Here is a 12,506-nt window from a genome sequence, read left to right on the forward strand (position 1 = left end):
GTCTGCCATCTATAATCCAGTTTTGAGATCCCTTCCCAGATGCCTTAACGCCCACTCACATCCTGGGCAATCTGACCTCAGGAAATCACATGATAGGGTGAAGCTGGGCTTCACAGTGGGTTCACCCGAAACCTCGGCTGACTGTGACCTACACCTTGGCTTGTGGGATTAGGTAGAGGGGATGAGAGGTGAAACGTCTTCAAGGAAACTTAAAGAAGTCCAGACGCTTTTCTTTCCAAGCTCCTTAGAATTGGTGCATAAGCATTTCACTGCAGATTTTACTTGTATAATTATGTATGTGAGAAATACAGCTAATCTTGACTCTTGAAATTACCATCAGATATTTTTGGCTACAGGAACAAATCCTTTATGAGCACATAGTGTATGAAGCCCTTTCCCCTTATGCCACCAAAACAGTTCTGCCCTACTGGGACACAGACTCTGGACCCCCCACGCTGTGACACTACCTTTGGATTCTGCATGCTGTGAAGTGCAATAGGCTTGCTCTGGTGGATCCCACTGCATGTATGTGGCTGGACCGATTAGGGAGACCATCAGGGCGCGGTATGTATTATACCCGAACAAAAAGGTCACCCAGCAAGATGACGCTGTGTTCAATTTGGATTCCTGTGTTTGAGTAGTATACAATAATGACAATGACCCACCATCTACAGCAAAGGTGTCAAACACAAGGCCCGGGGGCCAGAATCACCCCGGCAGAGACTCTAATCCGGCCTAACTGAAAAGCATTTAAAAATGTGAAGGAAGGTGCAATTGTTGCCCTTTTAACTATATGTTTATAGGTGTTACAGCTTTATTTTGACTGATGATGACCTGACACATAAGTTAAACATACATAAAAAATGAAATAATGAAAATATAGTATAGGAATTTCTTTGTGTGTGTGTGTGTGTGTTTTACAGTGGATTCACAAGATACCCTGTGTATCCACTAAACCTATGCACTGTACACATAAATACACCTTTTCTTTTTACACCCAATTTTACATCTTTATTTCTCACAATTTAAGCCCATACAATTTATTTCTTACAGTGTAAGAGTGCTGACAGACTTGTTTCATTAACTTGAGCAGCATTTCTTTACCACGTAGAAAAAAACCTGATAAATGCAGCTGAAATTGCACTTCTATTGCTCATATTAAGATATCTCAAGGATTAAATGTGTAATTAAAGACAGAAAGGGAAGTTTCACTGGTATGGCCCACTTCAAATTAAAGTGGGATGTATGTGGCTCACAATGTAAAATGAGTTTGGCATCCTTGATCTACACCAATAAAATCTGTTTTATCCATTCCGTAGCAAGTTGAAATAGAATTGGCAGATTAAAACACACAGATGTAAAAATAACCGCAATCATAGTTTGCAAACACGTTTCCCTGATTTGACCGAATGCTCTTTTCTTCAAACATTGTACAAAAACACAAAGAGTTTAAAAATACATTCCTTTACACACAGAGGCTGTGTCCTATTCTATGGCTTGGCACATCTTCAGGTTTCAGTTCCTCATGTTGGTGTCCAGTACTTTTGCTCTCAGTGTGGCCAGTTGCACTTCCAGGGGTTAGACTCGGGCGGTTTCAGACACTTTCCCAACTTCTCACAGCCAGCGGGGGCCCAGTTCTATAAAACAGAGAGGTCCACACAGTAAGTACAGCAAAATGAAAGTATCAAATATATGATTGCTCTGCAGTACAATGCATTGCTGATTTTTAAAGTCGTAACTGATCTTCACTAGGCTGAAAGCAGCAGATAATATTTGTTTCCTGTCCTGTGTTCTGGTTCGTATCAAGTCTTTTTCTTTTTTAAATGTTAAACTATGAATTCATATTATCCCTGTGTAACATTTTTCATCAAAAAACGTAACTGTTTGAAAAACTGATTATTCTTTCCCAATACATACCATGCATAAAGTGTATTTTTCAAATACTGAAGTGGTGCCATGAAATTTTAATGTCTTCTTACTTCAAATTTACCAGTTTGACCTTGAGCGGTCGTATTACCTACTAGGTTGTGCACATTTTCTTGTGCACCATTACTCTAAAAGTAAGTCCTCATGACAAAACCATGTTAAAAAGATTTTAAAAAATGTACTTTTCCTTATGAAAAATGCAGAATAAAAAGATGCAAAAATTCAGGCTTTTAAGCATTTAAATTATCACACTTCTATCAAAGACAGGAATTGGACGCAATGTAGCATGTTTATTTGAATGACCACCAGGGGGCAGTGCCATGCCACAAATAAGGTGGGCGCTTGGGGAGACAAAGCCAGGCTGCTTTTTAAATAATACCGTTACAATAACACTGAAAGAGAAAGTTCCAGACATCAAATCGGTACACACTGATATGTAAAGTTAGCACACAAACAACAAAATAAAAGCTACGATTGATTCAAAGCAAGGCCAGGAGCCTTCTCTATTTTAGCTTGTTCTCCCATAGACTTTTAATTCTTTCTGGCCCTTAAAGGGTTTATCATTGTCACTTACATATCAATTTATCTGATGTATACAGCTGAGAAGAGCACCTGATCTAGTAGTCGGATTTACAACATGACAACTGATCTTAAACATGACTGTAAGAGACATATTTAGTTATATTGTGTCTCACCATCACTGCACTGTCACACATGTTGAGCTGGGGAATGCCGGGCACCAGAGTGTCTTTATGCTGCTGCACAACTGCAGATATCCTGCTCAAAGCGTCCTGGTACTCCTTAGAAAGAACACTGCCAACACAATAAACAGCTGGGTATTATCGGCAGAGCACTTCCAAGTGAATGATTATCATTTTAGCTAACCAAAGCTCCAAAACTCCAAACATGATTCATTTATATTGATGCATGACAAGGAAACATGATAAAAACTAACATGTGAGAAAATTTTGTGCTTTAAATTGAATGATTGTCAACAGAGACGCAAAGTATATTTGACTAATTGATGACATCATCTTGTAGTAATGTTACAAAGAATAAAATCAGATTTTAATATATTTAATACCAAATTTTCTTTAACAGCAATCTGAACAGTTAACCCTGAATGGAACCAGTTGTTTTATGTTCTGGACATATATTAGTACATATGAGAAAGGCAAGGCTGCTTTTGTGTTTGAAACACACAGAATAAAGATCACCCATTTTTCTGCCTTTCTGTTCATGTATCTAGTGACAAAACATGACTGCAGCCCACGAGCGTTACTCATTATATTGGTGGGGAGACGAGCCGCAGCTTTCGATGACAAAAACAGAAACCTAAACACATAAACACACACACAGGCTGTCCACTCTTGTACCCTTTGGGAAGGCACGCTCAGCAGGATGAACTATGTAACCCCCATCACATCCCCTGTCTCTCAATTACTGTTGTTGGACACCAGTGAGCCTGGGCACCTCTGTGCATTATTATATTCAGAGTGTAAAACACAGGGGCCCTGAAGGCTTTCAAAGGAACGCTGCTCTCAATAGGACCTGTAGGGTTAATGGGCTCTGTGTGTGTGTGTTGGGGGAGTGAGCGTCTGGTGGCGTGACACAGGGATAGACAAATATCAGCAGTGCAATTACACCCCTGATACACTCGCAGGCAGCACCTGTGCCAGCCTTCCATCCTCCCTCCACTGCAAACGCAATGCTCTGATTGGCCCCTGGGGAACATGTGCATGTGTGTGAGGTGAAGTGTCAATTAGAGTAATAACCTCAGGCCCTGTCCAGCTCACACCTACCCTCCCTCTTAGATCTCCCACAGGGCAGCAAGGCTTCCTCCATCAACCAGCACCTGCTCCTTTCCTTGATACTCACTCTTTACTTCCTCCTGCAATTACTTGACTGGTAGCGCTCGCTGCAATTAGTCTCTCTCCTTGTGCGCTGCGTTTGTCATAAGCTAACTATCTATGCATTGTGACCCTAGCTGATAGGGAAAAACCAGATTGCTCCGCTGCGTTAAACATCCAGCATTCAGATTAAATTGCTTCAGCTATCTGAAATCACAAATTCTGCTTTTTGCTCGATCTCGATCAGCAAGAGGGATATTTCATTCCCCTCCTATCTGTGCCGGCTCCTGATTGTTGCGATTCATTTTGCGATAAGTGATGAAGCAGCTTAACAGAAGTAAATGTAAGGGAGATTTATCAGGCTGCTGTAAGTATTCAATTTCTCCGTGCAAGTGTGCAAAGCAAAGTAAAGCAAAGCGCGAGAAAGTTGCACGAGACGCAAAGTTTTCCATTGTTTTGTCTATGCGCCAAAAATCTTACAGTGCAGAAGCTCTAAATCAAAAACTAATAATATCATTTGTTTATACCCCTTCTGCAAACAAATAATGAAAAGCCCACAGTCAGCACAGCTCATTATCATGATTATAACCCTTAGCTTACTAGTGTAGAGGCAAAATCTGGAATAATAAGCAGGCTGTATGCAAATGGAGTCTTTTGATTTATAATGTATGGCACCCAAGGGGGATGGGGGCATAGCTCAGGTGTGTCACCGCTCTGATTACTGATTCATAACACTATTGCTGGAACACATACACACAAACAACCACACAGTAGCAGAAGGTGGGGGAATTGAGGAGACAATCAGATACATCTGTCCTGCCTGCCCCTCCCCTCCACCATCTTCTCCACCCTGGTGGAAATTGAGCACTTCAGTGAGGGACTATTGATTGGGGACAGAAGAGCATGGTGGCAGGCAGCAGATGAGGCCAGACTTGAGCAAGGCTGCCTGCAGTGTTAGGGCTGGGGCTTACACCACACATGACCCGGGGGCTCTGGGGACAAAAGCCGAGGTAGGTGGTGAGGAAGTAGGATGTGTTAATCTCAGGGCACTAGGTCACAGGGACGAAGGGTAATGTGGGAGGCAGAGAGAGGCTTTGAGAGTCCAGCGTAGCCATCATCGAGTTAGGCTGATGCAAACCTGGATGGGTCTGTGTTTCATCCTGGACAGAAGGACCACCAACACAGACCCTGTCATCCTCCCCAGGCCCACATTCATTTACAATAGCAGCAAGGCGTTTTTTTTGCTCTCACAAAGCAAAATGGAAACAACTAGAACTTAAAAAAAGGAAATAATTCAAAAATCTCCATAATGACATGAAACTGTGCAGGAACAGAAACCGTGTACATGTGTGCGCTCTTTGCTACATCACAGCCTGCGACAGTAGTGAAGGTATGTGCACAGACAGGCCCTACATCATCTTAAGTGGCTCTTTAGGTGCTGACTAAGATTAATGATGGCCAGGCAGCCGGTCCAGCTGGGGGACCTGAGAGCACACGGACAAAACACACGCATGCACATGTGCAGAAAAACTCACACACACACACACACACACACACACACACACACACACACACACACACACACACACACACACGTGTGGATGGAGGAGCACAGTCCCGGCGGATGCAGAGGGACAGCAGCTGAGAGGCGACAAGTGAGATGAGATGCATAGCAGTAGGTGGAGGGAGAAGGTGCGAGAAGGGAAAACAAGTTTGGCGAAGAAGGAGAATTTATAGTGAAGATTAAAACGGATCGAAGAAGAACGGCGCGTGAACAGTGAAGAGGTCAGGCAGCTTGGCGTTGGCGGGGGCGTGACCTTGGAGACAAACTCACTAACCCCTCTGTGCAGAAGTAAAAGAATAAAATAAATGGGCAGTTTTGGTTTGTGTGGATGTGTGTGTGTGTGCACATCTAGCACTCAGCACAACACATGGCTGCATATTGATTGGTTTCTGCCTTTTTTTTATTCCTCCGAGTGAATAGCAAGGCTAAAAGGTGGGCAAACGAAAAACAGCATTAATGTTTTATCATCCAATCTCGCTCCAGAACAGAGAGGAGCACAAGCAGGAAGCAAATGAGGAGATGAGGCTAGAGCAAAAAAAGTATGAACGGCTAAGCTGCAGAAGGCAGAAAAGAAAGGTCAGTCTAAGAGGGTTTATGACAGGAGGAGCCACAGAAAATTCTCTCCTGAAAGCATTTTGAGATTATCTTAATGTATTAGTCACTCTGTCATTTAAAAAAAAAGTCCACATGGTCACATTCAACATCTCGCGCTGTCCAGGCAGAGCAGAAGACCGTGCTCATTCATCTTTTCACCCATATTTAGTAATAGTTCAACCTCGGCCGTTTGCATCCTGTCTCCGTGATTCTTAACTCTCCTTGGAGAGGAGGCAGACCCACACAAAACACATTAAACAGAACTAGCTCTCAATTTAGACCTGAACAATTTATCTTGCAATTTTAACCTGCAGCGATGTACCAAAGGGTTGAGGGCCCGATAGTGATCTTTAAGGAGCTGTTTGCAATCACAAAGAGAAGGGTGTAATCAGGCGTGCTCTGGCTGAGTGGATCAATCCGCCGCCTTTTTCTTTTTTTCATGCTGCTAAATCTTCATTGATCTTGCACACATTCAGTACCACGGGCAAACAACCTTCTTATTCTTATCCCTGCTTTCTTCCCTTTTTCCCCCCACAGCTTTTTCCCTGTTAGCCTGCTTGACTCCCCTTTTCTCCACACCTCACCCCTGATCCTCTCTGTCCATTTCCTGGAGATCAGCTAAAAGCAAATTTGAACTTTTTTAAGGTACTGACCTGAGAGGGAACTTTTCTCCAGGATCCCGCCCCAGGTGGAAAATGAGTGGCTGGAGTGTGTGCTCCTTCTGCTCGTGAGTAGTCACATTTGGCACCTCTTCACCCGGACAGAAGTTTATGCCCTGTAAAACATATGACACGTGTTATTAAGCACACTGATCTGAGCTACAGGTAAAGTCCTTCACCTAGACTGCCTGTACTTTAATCTACCCCAGAATAAGTATTCTACAATTGATTCCATTTGTTTTAAAATCAACATTTTAAAGCAGTGGAACCTTTCTTCTGTCTATATTTTCCAGTTTATATGCCTGCTGAAGCATCAGTTCACCAAACACAAATCGATACTCGTGTGGCAGCAGCACGGCCGCTGCCGTCTGTGCTTATTCTTGTAGAAGACTAATCTATGACACAAAAAGCAGACCTGCCTGAAATACTATCCTAAATTAAACATGAACCATAATATCTGAAGAAATAGAAGAAATAGAATATTTGCTTTGGCTCGTATTGCACCACATAAATGACACTTAAGACATCGTGAAAATAAGGATCTCAGTAATGTGATTACAATTTGTCTTTAAGTTTGATGGTTAAAGATGTTTTTATGCGCTTCATCATGTCCAATTAAAAAAAGAAAAAACACTGCACTAAGCTCGGCAGGAGAGATGTGAGTGTTTAGGTTTAGGCTTGCAGCCACCTGCTGCCAAGAGCTGAATACTTAATCTCATTGTAGTATGGGTTATATGCATATTGTCTTCCAATCTGCTGTGTTATTTGTGCTCCTGTTGGTACACCGTGAAGGCTTTCTCGCAAAACAGAGAAATTTTGCTGCCTCCTCTTCATCTCTCCACGCCTTCGCTCCTGCTCCCTGACTCTATTTCTCAGGAGCCTGGCAGTGATCGCAGCCTGATTGAGTCACACTCACTCCTCCAGAACCCCCTGGAGATCTGCCTCCTCCTTTAATACACACATAAGCACACGCACGCACAAACAAACTCACACTTTTGCTTTTTTTTTTGATGAGCACAACTAATATTGAAAAAGCATTCATCTGTAAGACACTGTTGCTGCCCCCCCCTCTGAGATCACTCAACGGAGCACCTCAAAATACATATAGAAAAGAGAGAAAGAGTGAGAGTGAAGATAGATACCCCCCGCCCTGCAGAGCTTCCACTGATCCAGACTTGTCCTGCCTTTTAAAGTCAACTGCTTAGAAATGCAGAAAAGAATCAGGGGGGCAAAAAAAACATCCCAGAGGAGCAGCAAGAAAGGCCTGCTGTGTGTATCTGTCTGACTTTTTCTCTTGTAGCCAAGATATTAGAGCAAGAACTCCATATCTCACATGACATTAATGCGATGGATACAGCAAGGCTGCTTTTAAACTGGAGCACCGTGGTTGTCATTACAAGATAAGGTGCAGGAGCATCCATGGGTGGGAGCGTGGATTTTGGGGATGGGAATGAGGAAAAAGTATTTGATTTGGCTGGAATGTTTTATGTAGACTGGACAATGTTTAAATATATTCTTTCTTTCACATACTGAATATTTGACTAATCTGAACAGCAATTTAAAGAACAGAAACGGGTAAAGATAGTAAAATGTATTTGACAAAAAAAACATTTAAAAACTGTTAAAAAAAATGTTTTTTCGTACATACCAATCAAACCTCTCATGAACCCTCAGATCTGTGTTATGGCCATTGTAGTTGGTGATATTAAACAACTTAACTTTAAGTTGACTGGAGTATTTGCATTTGCTCTATCTTAACAAGCATCGAAACTGAGCTAAAACAGGACATTTTTGCATGTATATCAGTTGTGAGTGATTAAGAGAGCTTCAACTAACACAACAGGAGAATTTCTATGCTGGATTCATGTAAATAAATGATTGGACTACAACAAAATCCTAGTTTTACTGTCACAAAATTAATACAATCCCTGTTTAAAGGAAATCCATCCTCTTGCAAGAAGCAGCTTAGTTTTGCTGCTATAGGTGGTTTTACACCTTCTCAATAACATTTTGCTTTCACATTGTTGTGGAGGAATTTTGGTCCACTCTTATTTACAAGGTTGCTTCCATTCATTGACGTTTGCAGCCATTCATTTATTGATTTATTAAAATTCATTTATGTGAATTTATACATTTTACTGAGGTTTGAATTTTGTCTGGGCCATTACGATGCATGCACATTTGACATACTTCGGTATACAGAGGAGTGACTGCAAGGTGTCCAGGTCCAGTGGCTGCAAAACAAACCCAAATCCTCACCCCCTCCACCACCGTGCTTGACAGTTGGTATGAGGTATTTGTAATGGTAATGGCGTGATTGGTTTTCACCAAATGTGGTGCAGTGCATTATGGGTAAACATCTCCACTTTGGCGCTGTCTGTTTAATTGACATTATTCCAAACATCTTGTGGTTTGTTCAGGTTTAACATCTAAGCTGTGTTCCCATGTTCTTTTTACAGAGAAGAGACTTTCTCTCCACGGCAGGCTTTCCAAACAAACCATACTTGTTCAGCCTTTTTCTAATTGTACTGTTATGAACATTTAAGATGCTAACTAAGACCTGTAGAGTCTCAGATGTAGGTTGCAGATTTTTTGGTCTTTGAGCATTGCATGGCCTGACCTTGGGGTGAATCTGCTGGGACGTCCACTGCTGGGAAGATTGGCAGCTGTCTTAAATGTTTTCCACCAGTGAATAATCTTTCTCAGTGCAGATTGATGGACTTCAAATTGTTTGGAAATGTCCTTTTAACCCTTCCCAGATTGATTGGCAGCAATAATTGCTTCTCTATTGCTGATATCTTTCCTCCTTGGCATTGTGTTAACACTCACCAGAATGCTCAAGACGTGCAAACTGGCAAAAGTGTAATATGCTATGTGTTATTTTTCATATGTGGTTGCCTTGCTTTAAGACTTGCTAAGGACCAGATTATTTTTATTATGTCCTGATTTGTAAAACCTTTGAATTTAAAGAGGGTGTGCTTTACTGTTCTGCAGAATGAAGGCAAAACATTTAAAAGAAACAACTCCAACCAAAACACGTTACTGACTGGAGGGAAGCTCCAAGTATGATAATTTATTTGTGCTTTTACTTGAATGAACAATAATTTCTGCTGCCTGGGGTTTGTCAGTCAATACAATAACATGATGCTATGAGGAATCACGGGAGTTAGTCTTTTTCAACATTTCTGATGAAATGATGCGACTTGAGCTGAGTTTATTACAGTTTCATTCACACTATTTTTTATTCTAATAAATCTTTTATTTAATATAGATCAAAAGGCAACAAGTAGCATTAGCTGCAGTAACATTAACTGCTAACCTAGCATCAGATGAGTTGACTGCTTAAGCTGTTACTTGAGCTAATGTTATATCCGATGCTCAGAATAACTTAGTGAATATTTGAATTACTTTAAGCTTATTGTCACCATTATTAACAAGTGTTTACAGTGTTAGAGTAACCAGAGAGTGTAAAATGATGTGACATTGTTGGAAATATTTGGACACCATCATATGTGCTTTCATTCTTTCATTTATGAATTAGTACTTTTACTAAATTAAAGACTGATTGTGTTTTTTTCACCAGTGTGCATTAAAGTGTGTTAATGTAAAAAAAAACAAATTCTAAAACTTATAATTCAAGTTTAAAGTACATCAGCTATGGCACAGCCTAATTCTTGTCAATTTCTTCAGTTTCAGTGATGCCAAGAAAGAGGTATTCCCAGGACACTTGTCTCAAAAAAACTTCCTTTTTCAGTTTTTGCCATATGAAGCATTCAGCAAGGCTACTCACAGTTGCATAGGTTACTCAGCAATCCAGATAAAAGGGAGACACAGTCATGAGAAACTATGTTTCACAATATTAACATCAATACGCTGCCTCAAAAGAATTTGATGAGAGGCATTTAAGCCTGTGAAATTTCTCATTTTCCTCATGGCTGAGCAGCACAGACTCAGCCAGGACAGAGCAACACGTCTCCCAGCCATTAACCTGTAATTTCATTCTTCTTTAGAGACACACATCTTCCTTCCTTGTTTATTTTTCAGCAAGGAGCACAAAAAAAGCCAAATTGTACTGCAGCACATTACTTACAAAGCAGCAATACACGTTTCATTTCAGTGAGGAGTGGATCTCATTGTGTATCACTATCATGAGACGGGTTAATCCTCAGTGTATATGGGGTGGGTTATCTCTAACATGAGTTTAGTAGGAATGATCAATTCCAAAGAAAGTAGAGCATTACCTTTAAAGCAGATGTATGAAAAGTGAATGTGGGCAACACAAGAAGAAACAGTTTAGGAGTTCATAATGACATCGGAGATTTGTCTTGTAGGAGCTCAACCGTCAGTCAGCGAAACAGACTAGACACGCACGTCTGTACAAAGAAGCCCGAACATGTATGTGCATGTTTTTTTTCCATTCTGTCTTTTCTCTCTCCCATGTGCACACACACACACACACATACCAATCGATAGGCAACTCACAGGCAATCAGACGCCATTATTTGTGAAGTTCCACTTCAGTTCACATGAGTTGATAAAGGAGGCTACTATTGATTCAGCGGCCCTGAAGGAGAGAGCAATTTAAGCAACCGATGGGGCATAAAACAAACTGGATCACAGGAAAGGCATAGCCATGGAGGGAGGACAGAAGGACATGTTTTTATAGATGGGCTCGGGGTAGCCACGGAAAAAAGAAAAAGAAAAAGAAAACGCACTATACTTTAGCTTCTCAGGTGCCAGATTTCACATTTCTATTGATATTTTTAATCTGCACTGAGTTGATGTAATTATGCCTGAGCGCTATGATGCCAAAAGAACAAGCAGGTAATGACGATATGTAAATTTGGGGGGGGGGTATTTCCACTGGAGTTTGAACAAACAAGTCATCTGGTTGATGAATGATGTACATTCGCTTATGTGGGGGCTCTTCATTAATATTCATTACACTGATGTACACAGCAGTCAACTGATGAGCCGCTCTCAAGATAACACCAGCAACAGCCAAAGTGTTTGTGTGTTTGAGTGCGATTAGGAGAGACAAAGGAGGAGGATGTGGCAGTGCAAATGAAGAACTGAGGAACAGAGTTGAACTGTTCAGAGGAAATCTCACCTGTCTAAACTCCTCCCATGAGTTGCTCCAGGTCCAGTAGTGTGCCTTGTATTCTCCAAGCCTCACAGCCATCAGTTCATTCCCACGGTAATAATATATTGGCCTGAAGATGGCGAGAAGAGGCAGAAATAAAGCTCAGATTTACTTCAACTTGCATATATTAACATCAAATTGCCTTAGAAAATGTGGAGGAACGTAAACTCCCTAAAAATCACTCAGACTGTTGTGAATGTCCGTTTTTGGTCAAAATTAAGAGTCTGTCACTAGAAAAGGAGTGAATAATGGCACAGAAAGCAAAAGTTGTGGGAGCCACACAGTTTTCAAAAAATATCATCCTGATGGACACATGAACCTTTGTACAGTGTTTTTATGCATTTGTATGAAACCCTCAAATGTCAACATTTTCATAGCATATAGCAAAAAGACATTAAGATTCATTGTAGAGGCAATTACACTCGTCAGCCACTTTATTAGGCGCACCTGCTAATCAGCCAATCACATGGCAGCAATTCAGTGTCTTTAGGCACGTAGACGTGGGCAAGACGACCTGTTCAAGTTCAAACCGGGGATCAGAATGGGGAAGAAAGGTGATTTAAGTATATACTATATATTTGGCATGGTTGTTGGGGTCAGATGGTCACCAGTAGATCAGAACCTGCTGATCAACTGGGATTTTCCAACACAACCATCTCAGAATTGAAACATAAGTAATTCAAATAACCACTTGTTATCACTAAATCTGCAACAGACCTTGAAGCAGATGGTCTGCTAAAAAAAGGAAACTGAACAATAGAAGATTTCAA

The 12,506-nt window shown here is 41.2% G+C and overlaps 1 protein-coding gene across 1 annotated transcript in view; it reads right to left on the reverse strand.

The window, feature by feature from the left end:
• Positions 1-998: 998 nt before the first annotated feature.
• galns (galactosamine (N-acetyl)-6-sulfatase) overlaps positions 999-12,506 on the reverse strand; it is a 22,718-nt gene continuing 11,210 nt past the window's right edge. The window contains exons 11-14 of the mRNA XM_005724359.1: positions 11,704-11,806; positions 6,588-6,709; positions 2,622-2,739; positions 999-1,637 (exon numbers count right to left, since the gene is read on the reverse strand). Of these exons, the coding sequence (XP_005724416.1) occupies positions 1,551-1,637; positions 2,622-2,739; positions 6,588-6,709; positions 11,704-11,806 (430 nt within the window). The 3' untranslated portion in view covers positions 999-1,550. The remainder of the gene's footprint in view (positions 1,638-2,621; positions 2,740-6,587; positions 6,710-11,703; positions 11,807-12,506) is intronic.

Source organism: Pundamilia nyererei, unplaced genomic scaffold, assembly GCF_000239375.1.
Source record: "Pundamilia nyererei isolate P.nyererei 1_Seehausen unplaced genomic scaffold, PunNye1.0 scaffold00011, whole genome shotgun sequence".
In the NCBI taxonomy this organism is placed as follows: Eukaryota; Metazoa; Chordata; class Actinopteri; order Cichliformes; family Cichlidae; genus Pundamilia; species Pundamilia nyererei.